This window comes from Gobius niger, assembly GCF_951799975.1.
Source record: "Gobius niger genome assembly, chromosome: 16".
NCBI lineage: Eukaryota > Metazoa > Chordata > Actinopteri > Gobiiformes > Gobiidae > Gobius > Gobius niger.
In genome coordinates, this window is record NC_136867.1 from 25,589,222 (window position 1) to 25,612,969 (window position 23,748).

Sequence of the window (23,748 nt, forward strand, 5' to 3'; positions counted from 1 at the left end):
ATAGTTCTTGCTTCTCAGTTTACTGCTGACTGTTACTATGCTGGTGCCAACGTGCCATGCTATGACATCACATGCATAAATAAACTCTATTGCGGTTGTTTAGGGCTGGGGTTCCCAAAGTGGGGGTCACGAGATGATTTCAAGTCATTATTTTTTTATTTTTAAGTGCCTTTTAAAGAAGTGAATCCAAATATAGAAGTATATCATTATTAAAAATCTAACATTTACAAACCTGATTGAAATGTTTTGCGTCTAAAATTATTCTCAGTGCTTGTTACATTGTTGTATTTTACAGTGGGGGATCCTGAATTGCTGGTCTAGTGACTTTGGGCATCACAGCCTGAAAGGTTTGGGAAAGCCCTGGTTCAACCCTTTAAACACAGTTCTTTTTAACGCTGTTCCAGTAAATTAAAAACAAAATCAAAGACTGCTTTTGTCTAATTGTGTCAAAACAATGATTACTTAAGTAGCAAAGGAAAGGCTTAAATGGAACTAAAGTAGAATGATCATGTCTAGTTAGCACATGTTAAAATTCCTAAGCGTTTCTGTAATTATTGTGTTAACAATTAGGTCTGGGCGATATGGATCAAAAGTCATATCCCGATATATTTTTGTTGAATACCACTATACGATATATATTCCAATATTGTTTCCGCAAAGTGAGAACTGTGAAATAAAATGTTAAGTCAAAGTCAAATACGAGTAGTTTTATTGAACACTCACTATAAAATGTAATCATAAACACTGTACAACAAAGCTCCGTAAGTGCTCATCTAAATAAAAAAAAATGTCTTGGATACAAATAGCCTATAAAATAAAATGGGTCAATCTTTTTCTGGGGGCAGCATTTATATATGAGATGACAAAATAAAGTGCTCAGTTTAAGATGCACTTTTTAAAAAATCAGCTTGAGATTACCTGTTTCTTTTTGTTAACTTAAAGGGACTATACGGAGTTAAAAAATGTTTAAATTATGTATTTTCCTCCCCCTACATGTTCCAACAATGTCCTAATGTGTAGAATGAGCCCAGATCTATTCACCACAACTGCTGAAATCCTGCGCTGTCACTCAAAACGCTTTTACTTCGGGTTAATATAGAAGGTGCAGTTACACATATGACCTGAGGTGGCAGTAATGAGTATAAAATGGCTAATTTGCATCTAGCCCCTTTAATAGCTTTGCTGAATTTGAAATATCCCAATATACGCGATATGGTCTAATTCCATATCTCATTTAAAAATATATCGATATATCTTTAGGGGGCTAGATGGAAGTTGGTCATTTTATACTCACTACTGCCACCTCTGGCCATACGTGTAACTGCACCTTCTATATTAAGCTTGTGCATGACGGCACTTCGGACCCGTATTTACACCTTTTTGAGTGACAGTGCAGGACACATTAGGACATTAACATTTAGGGGGAGGAAAATACTTAATTTTAACATTTTTAAACTCTGTATATTCCCTTTAAATATCAATATATTTAAAGGCCCAGCTCTATTAACAATCATTTGGCGACACATTGTGCAACTTCAATACTCGCACCAATTCTCAATTATGAAAGAAATAAGTGAAATAAATTAGCCTAAATCTAAACGGTGTTATACTAGCCTAAAGAAATACATAAAATTATATAACACAGAAATCCCACCCACACTTGGGGCTGGGATTCCTCCTCCAGGAGCAGGACATCACAGAGACTCACCAGTAGCAGTTATGAAACGCTGACTAATCTAAAACTGTTAAATATGTGTTCTGTTGCAGTAGATAATACTAATAGACACATAAGAAATTAGACAAATTAGCTTAAGTGAATGAGCTTAAAGAAAGAATCAAATATTTCTTAAACACTGAACTATTACCATTAATGCAGCAATTAGCTCTCAAACATAACACAGAAGAACTAAACCAGTAGGCAATTTTTTCTTTACATAATTTTTTATGTAAAGATATGTGTTATATTTCCATTGTGCCACTAGATGGAGGCATTTCAACTTCAGCAAATGTCCTCTAAAAGAACATACTTAAAGCATTTAATCTGAACTGTAAAATCTAACCCCTAAAACACAACACATGCACATAGAAAGTAAGAGTCTATATTAAAATCGTTGTACGTCCACAGCATTGAAACTCCCAAGAGATCGAAATATCTCATGGGCCCCCGCTATAAAAAAAAGAATGTTCTCCTTTTACAACAATATGTTATATATACACCTACATTTAGTTTTGAAAATTTAAAATAGAGATTAATGTAAAGTAGTAGGCTATTATTTGCACAAAAACATGTTATGTGTTTTACCAGGACTTTAATTAATGACATAAGGTTTAGTGTGACTACAATATGAATCAATTTTAATCACACTTTACACGCATAAAGCCGAGTTTTTTGTTTTTTTTACTGTCAACGTGTTTATTCACACAGTTAAAGGTGCGTTATGCAACATTTTATGTGAAAAAAAAACGTTGATATTTCTCCGTATTTGACCTTGTAGTGACCCGGAGGCTGTGTGAGTGGTCAGTCTTTACTTTCAGTCACACTGGTCTCTACGTCGCTCCAGGATCTATGGTTTGGAAGGTTTTCACTGCTGACCTGATAACCTACAAAACAAGTGATCCTGGAGCGTTGTAGAGGCCACCGTGAGCAAAAGTAAAGGGGCCATGCTAACCACTCACACAGCGACTGGGTCACTACAAGGTCAAATATGGAGAAATATCAACATTTTTTTCCACATAAAATGTTGCGTAATGCACCTTTAACTGTGCGAATAAACACGCACGCACAGATATCAACTTTTTTTCTGCGTAAAAGTTGCATAATGCACCTTTAAGCCAACATAAAGTTATATAAAAAGATCATTCTCCAAATTTAATCAAATTGCTATTAGCTTTGAAGTGTTCGAAATGATCACACAGGCCTCACATCTCCACTTCAAATAAGAAGCATCTAAAATATACCTCTAAAAGATAAATACAACTAATAAATAAATGATGTTTGAATGCGATTAATTGTGATTAATTACAAAGGTCATTATTAACCCAATTAAAACATTTAATCGTGTCCCACCACTTGTACATTTTCAAAGAAACACGATTATTTCCAACAAATGGCCACAATATTAAATGTCTATATTATGTCCACACACAAGGCCGGATTTATGCAGGGCCTACAGGGGCTAACAGGGGCCCAGCAGGTTGAAGGGCCCCTGGGCTATAAACGAGTTCCATCTCTCTTTGCATATTCTCACATTATCAGATGATTTTGTTTTTACCCGAGAATAAACCAGGTCTAAACCAGGACTAAGCCAGGACTAAACCAGGACAAAACCAGGATTAGACCGAGACTAAATCAGAACTAACCCAGGACTAAACCAGGACTAAACCAGGACTGAACCAAGATTAAACCAAGACTAAACCAGGATTAAACCAGGGCTAAACCAAGACTAAGCCAGAACTAAACCAGTTCTAAACATGGTCTGAGCCATTTTCATAGAGTTGACACTGGGAAAATGTACCTATTGGTCTGTTAAAATACATGAAAATGCACCAATATTCACCATTAAAATAAAAAAAGATCTCTGTGGGAGGACCTCCAGACCCCCTTTTTAAATGTGTCCCGCCACCTATCTGGCAGTAGCAAAGGTTCTTACGCAAGGGCCACAGAGTTAAAATTGGGGTCATTATGTGAAACTGTTTTTTTTCCCACAAATTTGTCATTTTTTCAAACAAGTACTATGTTTAAAGGTAAAAGGGGGGGGAAAAAAAGTTCATATTTGTGCGTATTTGACCTTGTAGTGACCCAGTGACTGTGTGAGTGGTCAGCATGACACCTTTACTTTTCATCACGGCGGTCTCTACAACGCTCAAGGATCAATTGTTTAGTAGGTTTTCACGGCTGACGGACACTCTCACCAGAAAACCTACAAAACAATTGATCCTGGAGCGTTGTAGAGACCGCCGTGATTGAATGTAAAGGTGTCATGCTGACCACTCATATAGTTACTGGGTCACTGCAAGGTCAAATATACACAAATATCAACTTTTTTTTTTTGCTTTCAAAAAGTTGCATTATGCACATTTAAGATGTAACTTCTGTATGTTCAAATACAAATAAAATATTCCTTTATCCTTTCATTGCAGACAGAGAGAAATCCGACAGAGAGTATATGTTAAGGCACTATATAAATAAATCTTGATTGATTATGGGGGGCCCTGAAAAAACTTTAACCCCAGGGCCCATTTTACTTAAATCCGGCCCTGTCCACACATTATGTCAAGATATGTTCTGCAAACATGATTGGTGGAGAGAGAGGTTTTTATGTCATTAAATCATCTTAAATAAATACATAGCTTTAATAAAGAATTATATTTTGGCACAATCTGGTCCTTTTGTTAAAATAAATAATTAAATATTGGTCTAAAAAAAAAAAAAAGTCTTTCGTGACGCGGAACCTTTCCCCTCGGATCCACGTTTCCGGTCGAACATATTTCACTTCCTTCCGCAGAGTTCCCGTCAGTTCGAGCATTTTCTCCGCTCGCCGAGTGAACGGAGCGGCGGCAGAGGCTTCTAGAAACAGCGTGTACCGACAACCACCGGCGACAAACCAGCTCCAAGGCGCCAGCTTTTTTACCTCAGCCCTCCGGTATTTATTAAACCCAAACGTCATGGCTAAATGGGGGGAAGGAGACCCGCGATGGATTGTCGAAGAAAGAGCCGATGCCACAAATGTCAACAACTGGCACTGGTAAGAAATGTGAGAAAAGGGCACGGGATGCTAGCACTGTGGCTAATGCTAACACAAGTCTGGGATCATATTTCTGTCGGAAAACTATACACACTGTTGGTAAAACCTTGTGAATATGTTTGCTGTAAGGCTAGTTCTTGTTACACCGCAGTGAAACAACATTTTTTCATTTTATGGGCGAAAGGTTTGGCGTTGTGCAAGCATTGAATGATGAGCACTGTTAGCTCCGGTGGCTAACTACTGTACCTCCAGTTGTGTGGAACGATCAGCGGCTAAAGTTATTACAGCACGTGTTTTGGGGCAATTACAAGATGTAGTATTTGACATTTTGCCTACGGGTCTATTGCTTACAGCGATCGATGTATTCCATGCCATAGATAAATTATTCATATTAATGTAATCTGTCAGTGTTCGCGAGGTGTTTCTAGATGTTTCTCCATAGCAACACATGCTAAACATGACAAGATCAGGCAAGACTCGAGTTGATTTCAACATATCTGGAGCTTGTCGGTATTGTCATCTGTCTTTTATATATTCTGTCTTTTCTGACACAGTTTTTGCTCAGTGCCTTGCATTGGTTGTTAAATAACACAGCATTGGGAACAGTCACATTTCTTGTTATAAATTTGCTTTGTTGTGTGATATTGAGTTGTTACTACTGAATCTGTGAGAGCATGCCAGGTCAATATTTGCTGATTTGAACGTGTTGTGCAACTATTTTGAAGAGCTTTATATTAAAAGCCAGCTGCCTATAATAACGTGATTTAGAGCAGGCTTGGGCACGCGAGATGATTGAATCTGGCCCACGACTTGTAGGGCATAGATTCCTGAGTATGTTAAAAAAAAAAAAAAAAAGGAAGTCCCTATAGCCCATTCCTTTGCAGAGTTATGTTTTTTTTTTTTTAAAGAAATTACCAGAATGCTCACTCCAGCCACTAGGGGGCGGCACAAATAAAAAATAAAAGGAAAGAATTCCACACGTGTCCAGCAGAGGGCACTGACATAATGAGCGATCAGGACACAAACAACACATTGGCTAAAGTCCTGTCAGGCTCATTATTTTTCATTTATTGAAAAGGTTTCCTCAGTAGTATTTTCCCAATCAAAACATACTTTTATTTTGGAGCTTCTGTTAAAGTGATAGTCTGTAAGTTTGCAAAGTAAGGAGAGATAGAGTGAAATCTGAAAGTAAAGGCCTTTGATAATACTTTCATTACCTTTAATTTCAGACCCAGGCAATCAATTATCCACAATCTATTAAATTTGTGAAATATTTAAACTTACAGACTATCACTTTAATGGACCCCGGTTTGGCCACCAGGGAAATTTAGTTGGAGACCCCACCCCTGCTATTGCTTCACTTCCCACAAACTCCATTTGAAGGAAGCACAGAGGTGTTTTCTGTGCGATGGTAGAAGTTAGTGAGTGTAAGAAGTTGAATAAGCTAAATATCGATGCACACACATGCACGTCCTTGGCTTATTTTTCAGAAAATACCAGTATCAGATATTCAAAATACACAATTAAGTGCAATGTACAAAAGGATAGTTATTGTTGATGCGCCTCCGACTCAATTCAGGCTTCTTATGTGGCCCCTTATGAAAATGAATTGCCCGCCCCTGATTCAGAGTGTTGTATTGTAGTTACCTATCAAAGTACTGTCAAATGTGAATCTCTTTCAACAACCTTTTATTATCCTTCGGCACTGTATGTCTATCATTATGTCTGCACAAAAGTACTATCTTCAGGCTGCTTACGTAACACACAGAAATGCTTTGCTCTCAACAGTAGAAGCTTTTGTGACAGTTAATTTGCTTTGACGCTAATGAGCTGTTGCATGATCCACATTCCGCTAATGTCCGTTACAGAATAAAAATAAATGTGGTTTTATTTGGACAAACGGTTACAGTTTTTATTATGTAAAGATTTATCCAGTCAGAGAAAGGCTCACTTTATCTTAAGATTCATCTCAATGCAGAAAGTCACTTGTTCTTTGTAGCTGTAAATTAGTTATATTATATTTCCCAATGCAAAGAACAGTATAAGATACAGTTGCTAACTTTTGCGTTTGCCTTCAGGACCGAAAGGGACGTCACAAACTGGTCGTCGGAGAAGTTGAAATCGCTGCTCATGGGTCTGAGCGTGGAAAACGACGAGGGAGAGTGTGAGATCACGGAAGTCGGTAAATGTGACGGAGAGGCGTCGATCAACAACCGCAAAGGCAAGCTCATCTTTTTCTACGAGTGGAACCTGAAGGCGACGTGGACCGGTGAGTGGTTCTGCTGCAGTTCTGTAACGCTTGGACTAACTACGATTTCAGTGAATTCATACAAACTAGACACATTTTCTTTGTCAAACTGAATAAAATGCGAGACTGAGCTGTTTCAACTGCTGGAGTCGGCAGAAGAAGTTTTAAATGATAGGAACGAGTTTGCCATATGATGTACAGTAGTAGAGCTGGGCGATTTTAAAAACAGACGATTTAGAAAATGGCTAAATCGTAAAATCGAGTCCGCCGCTCCATGTCCCCCCAACGAGCGGCCAATTTATCAGCATTTTAAACGCTCCGTAGTGAAATGACACCAGTGGAGAAGCAGCAACTTTCTGACGATCTCTGCTTCTCAAAGGCCAAAGTGTTTTAAGAGGATGCGGACTGCTCTGAGCGGACCATTAAACCCCGCCCCTTTCCCTTGAGTCTCCATGGAGATCGTTGTCAATCACAGCAGAGGCACGAAGACGATAAAACTAAAACACTTTTGACAACTCCATGGCTTATTATATACTTTATATACTTTTGAGAGCAGACGAGGAATATCTAAAACAGTAATGACTATTTTTAAATAAAGGTAGCTACATTATGAAATGTATCAGCTGCACTTTATTAACTCTGAGTGATCTTCTTGAATGCCGACTGTAACAAGTGAATTTCTCCTTTGTGAGATCAATAAAGGATTATCTTATCTTATCTTAAATATTAATGAGCAGAACTCTGAGCAGTTTTCTTCATATGAAAGATCAGGAGACTTTTTAAAGTTTATTTCAAATAAAATCATCCAAACTGAGTAAAAAAAATCGATATTTTATTTTTTGGCCGTATCGCCCAGCCCTATACAGTAGTAGTAATTGTAGTTTTGAACAAAATCTCTCTATTGTTTAGTTTAGCTGCTGAAAGATGAATTGAAATGAAATCATTATGGCAATTTCAATAAGCGAAAGGGAAAGACTGCAATTACTCAGGGAACATAATGTCCTCAATGATGTGGGCGCTCTTTATGTATAGAAGCTTTTCATGAGACGTCTGATGCATGAAAATACATGTGATTCTTGTTTTTGTTTAGCAGTTCATGTTTCAGTTTACTGCACCATGATCTGAATGCTGAATGCCGTATTGAAAAGAACGGCAGAACTAATCATTATCATTATCTTTCCTTAGGTAAATCGAAAACGGGAATCAACTTCAAAGGCTCTATTGACGTCCCGAATCTGTCAGACGAGAACGACATGGAGGACCTCGATGTGAGTGTGACATTTCAAAAGCAACAGTTTTTCCTGTAAGTTTGTCTAAAATACTGTTTATTCTTGTACAGATTTCCGTATCGTTGAATAAAGATGAGCCCGACACGCCGCTGCTGAAGCTGATGAAAACTGTAGGAGCCGAGAAAGTGCGAGAGGCTCTGGGCAGCTACGTGGAGTATTTAAAATCAGGTTAGTGCCACTTCAAAGTTTACATTATCGCAATATCACAATGCCATTTAATAATCTTTATTTATTACTGTTTACGTTTCCAGAATTTACACAGGGAATGATCCTGCCCACGGCCAACGGTGTGGCCAAACCTCAGAACTCCTCACAATCTAAAGCAAAGACGGATAAAACTCAGGTGGGTTTAGATCTGTGTGAGTTTTACTTTAAAATTAAATCTTAAATAAACAAAATCAGGGAAACATTTCCTCTAGACCAGAACTGAACCTGGTCTCATACAGGACATAATCTACTGAAAATAGAAAATGAGCGCTGCTTTGGGTCCCCTAGGTGTAACAGGTTGTAGTAGACTCACGGGTGCTCTTCCAAGGAGCCGATAGTGCATGAGAACAGAGGAGAGACTGGCTGTGCGTGTCAAAAGCAGTCCAAAAAGGTATGGAGGCACTCCGGAGTAGCAAAAATGAAAAATCCTTTATTAATACATGGACAAGAAGATTAAAAAAACGCCAACACGTTTCAACAGCTTTGTCTTCATCAGGGCGATTTTTGTGAATGAACTTACTTACAGGTGTGTTGAAATACCCGAGAGGGCTCACGTGAGGTGTCACGTGACCCAATGTGACAAACCCATACATACACACAATGTACAACATGAAATCATTAAGACATGGAACAAGCCAAAGAGCTATTGTTACATATGTTAACAGGACATATTAAAAAACATTCACATGCAGGAAAACAACACATGTGAAAAGTACAATAATAACGGAGCTTAGTTTGACCGCATATATAGATACTGACATGAGCACTGTTGGGAGGACGACAGTGAGAATGTCAGTATTTACAAAGGACACCATAATGGATGAGGAGACGGAGACAACGAGAACGGAACCGAGAAACCACACTTCCGAAACCAGAAGTTTTTGCCACGGAGAAAAGTGTCAAAGGAAGGGGGAGTAATCCATCTCCTCACTGAGGCCCGGGGGGCTGGTGGCTCGCAGAGCCTCAATCCAAAAGGTTTCCCTCTGTAGGAGCCTTTTGAGTCTTTTCACATGTGTTGTTTTCCTGCATGTGAATGTTTTTTAATATGTCCTGTTAACATATGTAACAATAGCTCTTTGGCTTTTTCCATGTCTTAATGATTTCATGTTGTACATTGTGTATGGGTTTGTCACGGGTATTTCATCACACCTGTAAGTAATTTCATTCACAAAAATCGCCCTGATGAAGACATAGCTGTCGAAATGCGTTGGCGTTTTTTAATCTTCTTGTCCATGTATTAATAAAGGATTTTTAATTTTTGCTACTCCGGAGTGCCTCCATACCTCTTTTGACTGCTTTTGACACACTTAGCCAGTCTCTCCTCTGTTCTCAGGACATAATCTACTGTTTGTGAAGGCTCTCATTCGTAAAGGGAGTATCCATCGTGGAGAAGCTAAATCATCGCCTCGACTGGGTGGACGTTTCGCTTCTTCTTAGCTCTTTTGTTCAGAAAGAAATACTTTTACATTATGCTAGTTGTGACAGAGCTATGATGGAGCTGTGATGGAGCTGTGATGGAGCTATGATGGAGTTATGATGGAGTTATGATGGAGTTATGATGGAGTTGTGATGGAGTTGTGATGGAGCTATGATGGAGCTATGATAGAGTTATGATGGAGTTATGATGGAGTTATGATGGAGTTGTGATGGAGTTATGATGGAGCTTTGATGGAGCTGTGATGGAGTTGTGATGGAGCTGTGATGGAGCTGTGATAGAGTTGTGATGGAGCTGTGATGGAGTTGTGATGGAGTTGTGATGGAGCTGTGATGGAGCTATGATAGAGCTGTGATGGAGCTATGATAGAGCTGTGATGGAGCTGTGATGGAGCTATGATAGAGTTATGATAGAGCTGTGATGGAGCTGTGATGGAGCTATGATAGTTATGATGGAGCTGTGATGGAGCGGTGATTGATCCAATCGCTTCAAAGGAGTTCACCCCTCCCACCTGATAACAGAGCTCAATTGTGAAGATCCCAGACCCTTGTACGAAACAAAATGAGTGCGAGGGTTTGGTAAAACCAGGCTAACCTTTACCCAAACTGTTCTCAATTAGACTTAGAGGAGGAAACCAAAAAAAAGGGAACCAGACCAGTTTGGGTAAAAGTGTCTCTTTCTGACCAAAAAAGCTAAGCAGAAGCGAAACCTCCTCAACTTTACCTAAACCCAGTGATTTAGCTTCTCTACGACATAAACTACTACACCTATAAAAGTAATGTTGTGTTAAAGCTGCACTAACTGGCTCCTGTTTACAAACTGTGAAACAAACATGTAGTTGTGTGCAAACTGTTAGCCCCAACTTGTTTCTAGCTCTTACAATACTTCTAGAACATCCCGAATGTTCACATGAATTGTTTCTATTCATGTTTGGCTGTAGGAATAAATGTAGATGTTGAGCAGTATGGGATTACTTCATAATCCACTACATTAATTAGATTTTATGTAATGCAGTAATGGATTACAGTTGCAGAACCGGTAATTAAATCATAATTGTGCATAATTGAGCAATACAAATGATACTTCTGGTCACATCTTCACGTATTATTCATGAAATGGCAGAATCCTTCTTTTTTTTTCCTACTCGGCGCCAAACTTAATAAAACGCTTAAGTCAGCACAACACGCTCAAACAAGTTTCTTTTGGTTCAGAAACTTGTTTGATCCATTTTTTTTTTATCTGAAGCAACTAGCAATAAAGCAAAGAACTGGATTATTCTGTACAGCAGGAAAAGTAACCCAAGTCTTTACTGAATTATTATCATTTATGAGAGACTAGAAGCAAGTTGGGCATTTTATACTCACTACTGCCACCTCAGGTTGTACGCGTAACTGCAGCTTCTATATTAAGTAACTTTTTGAGTGACAGTGCAGGATTTTAGAGGCAGTTGTGGTGAACAGGTCAGAGCTCATTCTACACATTAGGACATGGCTGGAACATGTAGGGCAGGGGTAGACAACGTCAGGCACGGGGGCCAAATCCGGCCCTCCAGCACAGCACCTCAGGCCCTCAAGATGATTTTGAGAAACATTATTACACAAATCAGAGAGTGCTTTTAACATTATTAGAGTTAAATGGGAGGAAAAAAAGGTAGAAATACTGTCTATACGCCCAGTTAGATCATATATTATGTGCAACACTGGCATTTGACTTGCATGACATAAATCTACTTGAATTAACAGATAAATCTAAGGTTTGAGTAGATTTTGTCTCATTTAAGATGGTCATTTTTCTAGTGTTGTGCTTTACTTTGGGCAAATTATCAGCGGCTTCGGCTCTCGGTCTGTCTACAATAAAGAAAATCAGCCTCCGCCAAGAAAACTTGCCTAGCCCTGATTAATTTTAACATTTTTAAACTCTGTATAGTTCCTTTTTAAAGCTGACTCAAATCTCCAGCCCTGTTCTCACGTATTTCCTGCCTTGTGCAGATTTCAGGTCCCTGTAACACAACGGCTCCAGCCAGCACCGGAGTCAAGATCCCGACCTGCAAATTCAACATGAAAGAGAAGTTCCTCACTTCCCCCTCAGAGCTTTACAGGGTCTTCACAAACCAGCAGGTCAGTCATAAACGCTTCTGCTTTTCAGTCATGTGGTTCATAAATGCATCATTCGTTTTACCTACAGTATATCTGTGTCTTACGTTTTCAGATGATCCAGGCTTTCACACGATGCGGAGCCTCGGTGGACGCAGATAAAGGCGGCAGGTTTCGGCTGCTAGATGGAAATGTTTGCGGTGAATTTACAGACCTGGTAAGAGCGGCTTTTTAACCACATGATATACATGCCTTTCGGTCATGTGACTTTTGTTGTTGAGGCTATTTTTAATACTGAAGTAGAATTACGCCGTACTACAACATGTAACAATATCTCTACTCAGGATGTAGAAGATAACATTAAAAACACGACCCTAGAGACACACGTTTATGTGAAGAAACCAGTGAGTCAGTGTTTAAGCTGCTCAAGATGTCAGCATGCTACCGGTTTGAACCAAACTCCAAATATCCAGCCTTGGACACAACATGTGACAGAGCTCAGAGCTGTTACTGTAGTATTTCCTCAGTGTTCATAGATGTGAGCCACACATGTGTTTATCGTGTTGAAGCCACATCGCGACAGTGGCGCAGCTAGTAGAGCGGGTCGTCTCATGGTCGGGAGTTCGAATCCCACCTCCTGAAAGTGCACACTGTCGTTGTCCTTTGGCAAGACACTTACCCCACATTGCCCCCATTGTCTGCGTACATTGGTGTATGAATGGGTGAGTGGATCCTTGCTGTAAAGCGCCTAATGTAGACCATTTACCATTTGCCATTTGCCATTGACAGTTGATTGATGATTGATGATTGATGACAGTTGCTAACCACTAGCATGCTAATGTCTTGAGCAGCTTAAACACTGACTCAGACTGACACTCTGTTAACATGACAAGCATGACACTACTGTTCTTTAGTAAATCCTGGACAGAGCTGCTACGTCTGTGCCACATTTGCTGGTTATATCACTTAAACGTGCTTCTCTGGGGCCGTGTTTTAACTGTTCTTCTTGAACAATGATTACGAGTTCATAAAAATGCCACATCAGTTGTCTTTCATTTTCATCCTGAGTAGAGAAATTGTCACATGTTGTCACATGTTGTAGTAATGCTACTTCCAGTGTTAATTTCGTCGACTTAATTTTAGTCTAAGTGTTATTTTTTCAGACTAAAATTGGACTGAAACTAAGCTAAAGGTTTTTCATGAGACTAAAAGTGTGACTAAAATGTCCAGATATTTTAGTCGACTAAAATAAGACTAAATAGAAATGAAAAGGAGAGATTAAATCATCCAAACTTCTATTGACCGTCTGAAAGAGCCTCAGATCATGTAAATTGAAATTGAAAAACAGCTCTGAGCTTTGTTCATGTGGAAGAAGCTCCATGAAGCAGAGGAACAAGATTTTATATGATTATAATGAATATTATAAATGCAAAGTCGACTTTAAATTTAGTTGACTAAATTTACTTGCAATTTTAGTCGACTAAAACTAGACTAAAGATATTTTTTGACTAAATCTCGACTAAAATTGAAGTACATTTTCCTCAAAAGACTAAATTAAAATATGTTGTCAAAATTAACACTGGCTACTTCGGTATTCAAAATGGCCGCCGGAACTATGATGTCATTGGAAACGCATGTATACGTAATCTCTGTCTTTTAAATGCACTGACTGTCTGTTATTATCCTCACAGATTCCTGATGAGAAAATAGTCATGAGGTGGCGGTTTAGCAACTGGCCCTGTGGTAAGAACTGAATTAACACAATTTATCTCGATTTCAAAAGTATTTCTCTAGTTTTCAGTTCGTTTAGAAGCCAGAATCGTAGTTTTGGACATTTCCTGCTCCTCTAGCTATGAGAGAAATGGAGGTGTTGCAACATGACCTGCTTAACACGTGGTGAAGCAGCCATTTAGTATAACTGCTCCCCCTTGTGGTTGTTTTGTGGCATTGTAGATGATCAAATTATATGTTTCTCGATGCATTTATCTCGTCTTTTATCCTAAAACATTGCGTATTTTCCCCCCGCAGAACATTACGCCACCATCTCGCTGACGCTGACGGACTGCAGCAGCGAGACGGCGCTGAAGGCCGACTTCAGGGGCGTCCCGGAGAGCGAGGAGGAGCGCACGAAAGACGGCTGGCAGCGGTATTACTTCGAGGCCATAAAAATGACTTTTGGATACGGAGCGCGGCTTTACTGATCTCTCTCTCTCTCTCGTGCCCCTCGTTCATTTGTATTTGACAAAACAAAACCCGGTTATCGTCCTCTCCCGGCCCGGCGCAGGATAACTTGAATAAGAGACTGAAAAAGGGGGCGAGGCCAGTCCAGTCTTTTGCCCGTTTCTGTGTATGTGTAAATGTTTTAATTTGTATTTAAATCAGTGTTTTGAGAATGACCTTCAGGACGAGGAAACAAAAAAAACATTACTGAACCACTTTAAACCAATTGGCTTCAAAATATTTGTAATGAAAGTAAATAAAATAAATGACATTTGTTTTATTTGAAGTTTGCTTTCCGAAAAACGAATGTTTATTTTGTATACTGCTGTAGTACTGTAGTTTTGCATGTTTTGGGTCGGCCACAGGGAGGAAGGACAGACTTTTTTTGTGTTTGAAAATGGGGTTGTATGGAAAAACAAGACGGGCCTGTTCCCTAAATGTGTCGCTCCTTTAATGTCGGACCATTTGACTGTGGGTTAAGTGTCGTCGCTTGAGACACGATGGCGGTGAATAATGGGGTCACTCAAAAGCCCTGTGGGTTCAGGACATATTTATAACCTCTTATCCTCTTAACCTCCGCCTTTTCTCCACACAAATCCATAAGATCACAGCCTATAGACCAGGGGTAGGCAACGTCAGGCCCTCAAGATGATTTTGAGAAATAACTTCACACAAATCAGAGGTACATTTACCGTTGTAGAGTTTAACCTCTCAACCCCTGCCTTAACCAAGCACTTTTTCTCCAGTTTGGCTTTACCCAAATCTAAAAAGCCTATCGACTGGAGCTCGCAGCCTATAGGAATAACACTTCATTTGAAAGCTATGACCGTCAAAACTGATCTACGATTTCTCCTCAGGTTGCCGCTGCGTTGTCTCTTTTTTTGTTGCTTTTTCATCACTTTTTTGTCGCTAGTTTTTGTCGATCTTTTGATGTGTTTTTTTTCCAAGAAGCTTTTAAGATTTGGGAAAGGTCGAACGAACTGGAGAAAATGTGTTCGCTTAAGGGGTTAAGTACTGTAAAAATATGAGAAATTCTGTCAATTACTTAAACATTTCCAAACAGAGCTAAATGAGGTCATATATTAAGCACAGCACTGGCATTTGTAAGCTTTACTTTTGGGTCAAATTGTCAGATTCGGCCCTTGGTCTTTTTACTATTAAGAAAATCGGCTACCCCTGCTATAGACCCTTTAACTGCTGACATCATCTGGAGGCAGGAAGTGATCAAGAGAAATAAGATTAAACTAAAACTAGCGATTATAAGTGTAAAACTACAACTAAATATTGTGGTCCTGTTGTGGCTTAAGGTGCCAGACCAAGAGGAACGACATTTTGAGACGAAAAAATAAGGTTTATTTGATATTTCCAGTTAAACATTTTATCGTTACCATGACGACAGCTCCAATGGAAATAGATGGGAATCTTAACTTCCTGCCTGGAATGTTGGCAAACAATTAAAGGGTCTATAGGCCAGTGTAACACCTCATTTAAAAGCTAAGACCTACAAAACTCATCTATGGCCTTTTCCTCACGTTGTTTTCTCTTTTTTTGTTGGGTTTTCATCACATTTTTGCCACATTTTCATTGCTTATTGTCACTTTTTTTGTTGCTCTTTCGTCACACATTTTTGTCTCTTTTTCATCACTTTTCTGTCGCTATTTTGTTTTTCAAGAAGCTTTAGATTTGGGTAAAGCCGAGCTAGAGAAAATGCGCTCGGTTCAGGTGGGGGTTAAGAGCTTAATGCATTATGTCTGATAACATTTATATTTATGTTTTGAAACGTGTGTCAACATTGGGGTCGCAAAATAATTTTAGGAAGTTGCCAGATCATTAGGGCTGGGACAAAGTATAGTTTTGCAGGACTTCTTTGCTGTGATATGTGGATCACAGTGGGGAACAAAAGTATCCCCCATAGACTTTCTGTTGAATCTCTGCCAAATACTTTTTACCCCATTGTATCGCAATACTTTCAATGCTCAACTCAATTATAGAAAAAAAAAAAGCAAATATCTTCGACTTGTTTTTTTCCCCGGAGTTGGATTGGTTTAAACAAAAGAGCCCGGCTTTTAAAATACTTCAGCCATTTGTGCTTTAATCCAGTGCTTCCCAAAGCGGGGAGTGATTTTTTTTGCTGACGAAAATTGGACTAAAACTAAATTAAAAGTTTTTCATGAGACTAAAATTATGACTAAAACATCCAGATATTTTAGTCGACTAAAATAAGCCAAAATAAAAATGAAAAGGAGGAATTAAAATAGGTTGTGAATATAAACAGTGGTGGGGGCCCCTCGGGGGGTCGCGAGGACTTGGGTGGGGGTCCCCAAATTATTTCAAGATGAAGCAAAAAGAAAAAATGCTACTGTTTTTAGTGTAAACCAGTTTTTAATTAGTGAAATCCATTCAATTATTCAAAATAAACTGTTTAGATACATATTCTCTTGATTACAACATGTTTTTCTTCCCTTAAGTAGCGGAAAAGTCAATAACTTTATACAATGGGGGTCCCAGAGAAAAAAGTTTGGGAACCCGTGCTTTAAAGTGACGGTCTGTAAGTTTGCAAAGTGACGAGGGATGGTGAAATTTTAAAGTAAACCATCAAATTCCTCCGCTCTTTAACCAGAAAACTCTTCTTAGTTTGCAAAATGAGGAGAGAAGGAACGGGATTTTCAAAAGTTAACGATCAAGCTCCTCCCCCTCCTCTCCTGATTGGACCTGGCAGGCTGGTTCACAGGAAAAGCTCGTCTCATTGGTCAACGCGGGAGGATACTAGATTCTGATTCGTTCCTGAAGGAATCTGGGAAGGAGGGACTTACCAAAAAATCTTATTATTACTTACTTTACATCAAAATTCAAGACCAGGTGGTAAATTTTCCACATTTGATAACATTTGCAATACATTTAGACTTCCAGACTATCACTTTAATCAATCAGACTGATATGTTTTTAATGTATTCATTTTGGTACCTCCACTCGTGCTTTAATATTAAACTCATTCAGGGTGAAATATTGCAGTTTGTCATCATGAAAAACAGCTTAAAGGGGCTAGATGCAAGTTGCCCAAGTTATACTCACTACTGCCACCTCAGGTTATACGTGTAACTGCAGCTTCTATATTAAGTAACACCTTTTTGAGACAGTGCAGGATTGTAGAGGCAGTTGTGATGAATAGGCCTGGGCTCATTCTACACCATAGGACATAGAACTCTGTATAGTCCCTTTAAATACACTTTAATATGTGCATTGAAATATATTGTATCAGGTCGGGCCCTCAGTATCGTGATATCGTCCCAGCCCTGGTCCCAAACCATTAGACCCCACACTCAGAGGCCGTACATTGTTATACATGATACAATGAAAAGTATTCACACCAGACTAAAACTTCTGAATGTACAGAACTGTTATTCCTATATATAATGTCACTGTTGGGTAATCAGTGTAGAAACAGAAATGTGAATGATTTTAAATTCAAGAGTGCTACATAATAAAATGGTCTAAGTCTGGAAACGTCTTGAACCCACCGTCATTCTGTTATCGCCAAAACTCGGAGCTTAAAGGGATATTTCAGGATTTTTGACATAGGGCCTCATTTCCTAGTTATACAGAGTGTTGCTGATTCCTGGAGATATTTTTTTCTGTAATTCATGCAGTTCTTATGTTTGAAGAGACTGTTTTTAATGCAGGCTACTAGTTACCGTAGACATGCACTAGCCTAGCATTAGCCTAGCACTAGCCTAGCGCCACAAAACTCTTCAAATATAAGCACTGCGTGAATTAAAAAATATATATATATCTCCAGAAATCAGCGACACTCTGGATAACTAGGAAATGAGGCCCGATGTCAAAAATCCTGAAATATCCCTTTAACTTTTTAGTTTCTAGCTTAGCGAAACCAGTTCTCATTATTGATTAGACAAAACCATAGCAATAAAAATGTAAATGTTTGATATTGTGGCCTATTTTCCTTTTGCAAATATCGACCAAAAAAAGAAAACTGTTCTTATTTTTTCATACAACCCAACTATCTGTGTACTCTTTATGTTCCAGTTACTTATACTTCATTCACATTGTGTAAAATACGCGAGATGGAGCTGGCGTAGCATCGGACCGGACTTTTTAAACACTTATTTATTCACAAATCCAAAACCTCTTCTGCTTCTGTTGATTATTCATGTGAGCACGACAGATTTATGACATTAAATCCTTTTTTTCAAATCACACACAAAAAAAACAACTTGATTTCTGTGCTTATTTATTATTTTATTTACATTTTATTAGCAAATGTTTCCTTTCTCTAAAAACCCATATTTACAAGTGCTATAAAAGCTAAACGCAAAACAAAAATTTAGCAAAACAAGCACTCACTTTGGTTTTAAAGACTGAAATACACTTTACGCATCTTGTTTTGTAAAGGGGGGGGGGGGAATAGTTTTGCAAATTCACATAAATAAACAAGATGTAAAATGTAATTGTTTTTGGCTATTTACACTAGAATCAGTGGTACCTTTAACAAAAATATTTAAAGCATAAATTCAAGCCAAGAGTTCATCAAAATTATAACATTATAAAACTACAAACCAACAAAAGTGTTTCCAAACGCTGTGCTGCTGCCCCCTGGTGGACAGAAAGGTTTATACACCATGACGTGTAGATCTTATCCTCCCCTTTAACTTGGATCTCTTTCCTGTAGCACTGACTTTGGGATTGACAACATTTAGAACAAAAACTAAAACATAAATTCAAAGCCATTTCCAGCTCCCTTCGATAGTAATAATAACTTAAATATTAACATTTCCTTTTTTTTATCTGACGGAAAATATACATGGGCCTAATGTGGTCGTTTCGGACAAAGCTTAAATACAAATGTAGAGTTCGGGCTCCTGAGGGGAAGAAGAGGAATAAAGTTAAACACAGCGTTGTCTGAACAGATGCTCAAAAGTGTTTTAACCCTAGAACATTTTCACCCGAGCAAATACATGTATGTGTTTTTCATTTTGATGGTTTATCTGAGTGTCCTGGGTCTCTGGGCTTCAGCTTTGTCTTGTCCTGGGTGTTTTCTTAATCCTACAGGCACAATATTTGGGTGATTTTCACTCAGAAATAGTGACAGAAGGGAGGGAAGGGTTAATTTATTTAATCAGGCTCTTGTTCCCTTTCAAGTTTGACATTCAGGTCTGCTACATTTATTTTGCTACTTCAGCTACAGCTTTGCTCCTGTCGCAGAGTCGGTGTCTCAACAAGTATCACATAGTTGTTTTAGTCAGCTGGTCATTTATACCCATTTCCAAATATGACCTATTTAGTTTCTCTCTCCTGTGGCTGTTTGTGTTTCAGGGACACTGAGCTTCACCAGGGAAGTCTCACATGTCCCAGGAATGAGTGGACCAAAAAACAAGTTTCATCTTCATCGTTTTTTGTTTATTTTCTCCAGTGTTAATTTCATCGACTAAGATATTTAGTTAATTTTAGCCAAAGTGATATTTTTGACGACTCAAATTGGACTAAAACTAAATTTAACGTTTTTCAGGAGACTAAAACTATGACTAAAATGTCCAGATATTTTAGCCGACTAAAATGAGACTAAATAAAAATGAAAAGGAGAGACTAGAATCATCCAAACTTCTATGGACCGTCTGAAAGAGGCTCAGATCATGTAAAGTGAAATTTAAAAACAGCTCTGAGATTTGTCCATGTGGAGCAGCTCCATGAAGCAGAGGAACAAGATTAAATATGATTATAATGAACATTATAAATGCAAAGTTGACTAAATTTACTTGCCATTTTCGTTGACTAAAACTAGAATAAAATGTAAGATTTTTTTTTGACTAAATCTCCACTAAAATTGAATTACATTTTCGTCAAAAGACTAAAACTAAATTAAAATATGTTGTCCAAATGAACACGGATTTCCTCACATTTTGTGTGTTGAGTGTTTTTAAGAGCTGTATGTAACAAGTACATTTCTCCATTGTGAGATCAATAAAGGCTTATCTTATCTTCATTATTTTTGTTTTTAGGAATTTTTTGTTCCCAAATTCCTAATATTCCAGTAATTTTGGAGCATTTTTATCTGGTCTTCTCGTGATGCTTTTCTTTCATTATATTAAACATGACACAGTTTAATATAAAAGAACACGACTCAAATGTGTCATGTATTGTCATGTTTTGATAGATTTTGATGAAGTACTTTTTATCGGCTGTCCTATCTCGGGTAAAAATCACCCGGCGTTAGTGATGGTGGTTTGAATTTGAGTGATTGTGTTCTAGGGTTAAAGATTTGAGTAGTTTTAACTTTTCTTTTCAGAGTGACCTCGACTTACGCTGGAGTCGTAGTCGTCGTTGAACGAGTCTAAACTCTGTCTCGGGGTTTTTTCTTTCACCTCAGATTTCTTCTTCACGGGAATCTCGATGTGGGACGGTCTGAGAAACACAATGGAATTTAATTTAACAACTCAAATACCACTGGACATGTTTATTGTTTCTCGTGGTTACATAAAGCATTACCTGTACCGTGGTTCTGCTGATTTCTTCACAGTATTTTCATGATGTGACCTGAAAATAAATCACATTACAACATGTTGGGTTAGCCTGGTTTTACCAAACCCTCGTACTCACTTCGTACAAATGTCTGGATCTTCACAATTGAGCTCCGTTATCAGGTGGGAGGGGTGAACTTTGAAACGATTGGATCTGATTTTCGCTAGAGTTTGGTCGTGACGTGAGTAAAGCAGCCTCATAACTCTATCATAACTCTATCATAACTCTATCATAGCGCTATGATAGAGTTATGATAGAGTTATGATAGTGTTATGATAGAGCTATGATAGTGTTATGATAGAGTTATGATAGAGCTATTATAGAGTTATGATAGAGTTATGATAGTGTCACGATAGAGTCATGATAGAGCTATGATAGTTATGATAGAGTTATGATAGAGTTATGATAGAGCTATGATAGTTATGATAGAGTTATGATAGAGCTATGATAGAGCTATGATAGTGTTATGATAGAGTCATTATAGAACTATGATAGTGTTATGATAGAGTTATGATAGTTATGATAGTTATGCTAGAGTTATGACAGAGTCATGATAGTCATGATAGAGCTATGATAGTTATGATAGAGTTATGACAGTCATGATAGAGTCATGATAGAGTTATGATAGAGTCATGATAGAGTTATGATAGAGTTATGATAGAGTCATGATAGAGCTATGATAGTGTTATGATAGAGCTATGATAGAGCTATGATAGAGCTATGATAGAGCTATGATAGAGCTATGATAGAGCTATGATAGTTATGATAGAGTCATTATAGAACTATGATAGTGTTATGATAGAGTCATGATAGAGTCATGATAGAACTATGATAGTGTTATGATAGAGTTATGATAGAGCTATTATAGAGTTATGATAGAGTTATGATAGTGTCACGATAGAGTCATGATAGAGCTATGATAGTTATGATAGAGTTATGATAGAGTTATGATAGAGCTATGATAGAGCTATGATAGTGTTATGATAGAGTCATTATAGAACTATGATAGTGTTATGATAGAGTTATGATAGTTATGATAGTTATGCTAGAGTTATGACAGAGTCATGATAGTCATGATAGAGCTATGATAGTTATGATAGAGTTATGACAGTCATGATAGAGTCATGATAGAGTTATGATAGAGTCATGATAGAGTTATGATAGAGTTATGATAGAGTCATGATAGAGCTATGATAGTGTTATGATAGAGCTATGATAGAGCTATGATAGAGCTATGATAGAGCTATGATAGAGCTATGATAGAGCTATGATAGTTATGATAGAGTCATTATAGAACTATGATAGTGTTATGATAGTGTCATGATAGAGCTATGATAGTTATGATAGAGTCATTATAGAACTATGATAGTGTTATGATAGTGTCATGATAGAGTCATGATAGAGCTATGATAGAGCTATGATAGAGTTATGATAGAACTATGATAGAGCTGTGATAGTTATGATAGTGTCATGATAGAGCTATGATAGAGTTATGATAGAGCTATTATAGAGTTATGATAGAGTCATGATAGAGTCATGATAGAGCTATGATAGTTATGATAGTCATTATAGAACTATGATAGAGTTATGATAGTTATGATAGTTATGATAGAGCTATGACAGAGTCATGATAGAGTCATGATAGAGCTATGATAGTTATGATAGTCATTATAGAACTATGATAGAGTTATGATAGTTATGATAGTTATGATAGAGCTATGACAGAGTCATGATAGTCATGATAGAGCTATGATAGTTATGATAGAGTTATGACAGTCATGATAGAGTCATGATAGAGTTATGATAGAGTTATGATAGTGTTATGATAGTGTTATGATAGAGTTATGATAGTTATGATAGAGTTATGATAGAGTTATGATAGAGTTATGATAGTTATGATAGTTATGATAGTCATGATAGAGCTATGATAGAGTCATGATAGAGTTATGATAGTGTTATGATAGAGTCATGATAGAGTTATGATAGAGTTATGATAGAGTTATGATAGTGTTATGATAGAGTTATGATAGTTATGATAGAGTTATGATAGAGTTATGATAGAGTTATGATAGTTATGATAGTTATGATAGTCATGATAGAGCTATGATAGAGTCATGATAGAGTTATGATAGTGTTATGATAGAGTTATGATAGAGTTATGATAGAGTTATGATAGAGTCATGATAGAGTTATGATAGTGTTATGATAGAGTTATGATAGAGTTATGATAGTTATGATAGTTATGATAGAGTTATGACAGTGTTATGATAGAGTTATGATAGTTATGATAGTTATGATAGAGTTATGACAGTCATGATAGAGTCATGATAGAGCTATGATAGAGCTATGATAGAGTTATGATAGAGTCATGATAGAGTTATGATAGAGTTATGATAGTTATGATAGTTATGATAGAGTTATGACAGTCATGATAGAGCTATGATAGAGCTATGATAGAGCTATGATAGAGTTATGATAGAGTTATGATAGTTATGATAGAGTCATGATAGAGCTATGATAGAGTTATGATAGAGCTATGATAGAACTATGATAGAACTATGATAGAGCTGTGATAGAGCTATGATAGAGCTATGATAGAGCTATGATAGAGCTATGATAGAGTCATAATAGAGCTATGATAGAGTTATGATAGAGTCATGATAGAGTCATGATAGAGCTATGATAGAGCTATGATAGAGTCATGATAGAGCTATGATAGAGCTATGATAGAGCTATGATAGAACTATGATAGTGTTATGATAGTGTCATGATAGAGTCATGATAGAGCTATTATAGAGGTATGATAGAGTCATGATAGAGCTATGATAGAGCTATGATAGAGCTATGATAGAACTATGATAGTGTTATGATAGTGTCATGATAGAGTCATGATAGAGCTATGATAGAGTTATGATAGAGCTATTATAGAGTTATGATAGAGTCATGATAGAGCTATGATAGAGCTATGATAGAGCTA

At 37.6% G+C, this 23,748-nt stretch overlaps 2 protein-coding genes across 3 annotated transcripts in view; one reads left to right on the forward strand and one right to left on the reverse strand.

Annotated features, from left to right (window-relative positions):
* The first annotated feature begins 4,481 nt into the window (after window positions 1-4,481).
* On the forward strand, window positions 4,482-14,398 carry LOC306975800 (activator of 90 kDa heat shock protein ATPase homolog 1-like). The gene is made up of 9 exons (XM_079573560.1): window positions 4,482-4,745; window positions 6,824-7,014; window positions 8,179-8,261; window positions 8,333-8,450; window positions 8,534-8,625; window positions 11,913-12,041; window positions 12,133-12,234; window positions 13,709-13,760; window positions 14,046-14,398. The coding sequence occupies exons 1-9, from the start codon at window positions 4,666-4,668 to the stop codon at window positions 14,216-14,218; spliced, it is 1,020 nt and encodes a 339-aa protein (XP_079429686.1). The 5' UTR covers window positions 4,482-4,665; the 3' UTR covers window positions 14,219-14,398.
* A 4,593-nt stretch (window positions 14,399-18,991) lies between these two features.
* The window catches only part of LOC306975827 (dr1-associated corepressor), a 31,256-nt gene continuing 26,499 nt past the window's right edge, over window positions 18,992-23,748 (reverse strand). For both annotated transcript variants that reach the window (XM_079573599.1, XM_079573598.1), the window contains 3 exons: window positions 20,739-20,786; window positions 20,555-20,654; window positions 18,992-19,114 (listed from right to left, as the gene is read on the reverse strand). In XM_079573599.1, coding sequence (XP_079429725.1) covers window positions 19,088-19,114; window positions 20,555-20,654; window positions 20,739-20,786 — 175 coding nt within the window. In that variant the 3' untranslated portion in view covers window positions 18,992-19,087. The remainder of the gene's footprint in view (window positions 19,115-20,554; window positions 20,655-20,738; window positions 20,787-23,748) is intronic.

Coding starts and splice junctions, on each gene's coding strand:
- LOC306975800 (XM_079573560.1), top strand. CDS start 4,666: ATGGCTAAATGGGGGGAAGGAGACCCGCGATGGATTGTCGAAGAAAGA. Junction 7,015..8,178: donor CCTGAAGGCGACGTGGACCG/GTGAGTGGTTCT, acceptor ATCTTTCCTTAG/GTAAATCGAAAACGGGAATC. Junction 12,235..13,708: donor GCGGTGAATTTACAGACCTG/GTAAGAGCGGCT, acceptor TTATCCTCACAG/ATTCCTGATGAGAAAATAGT.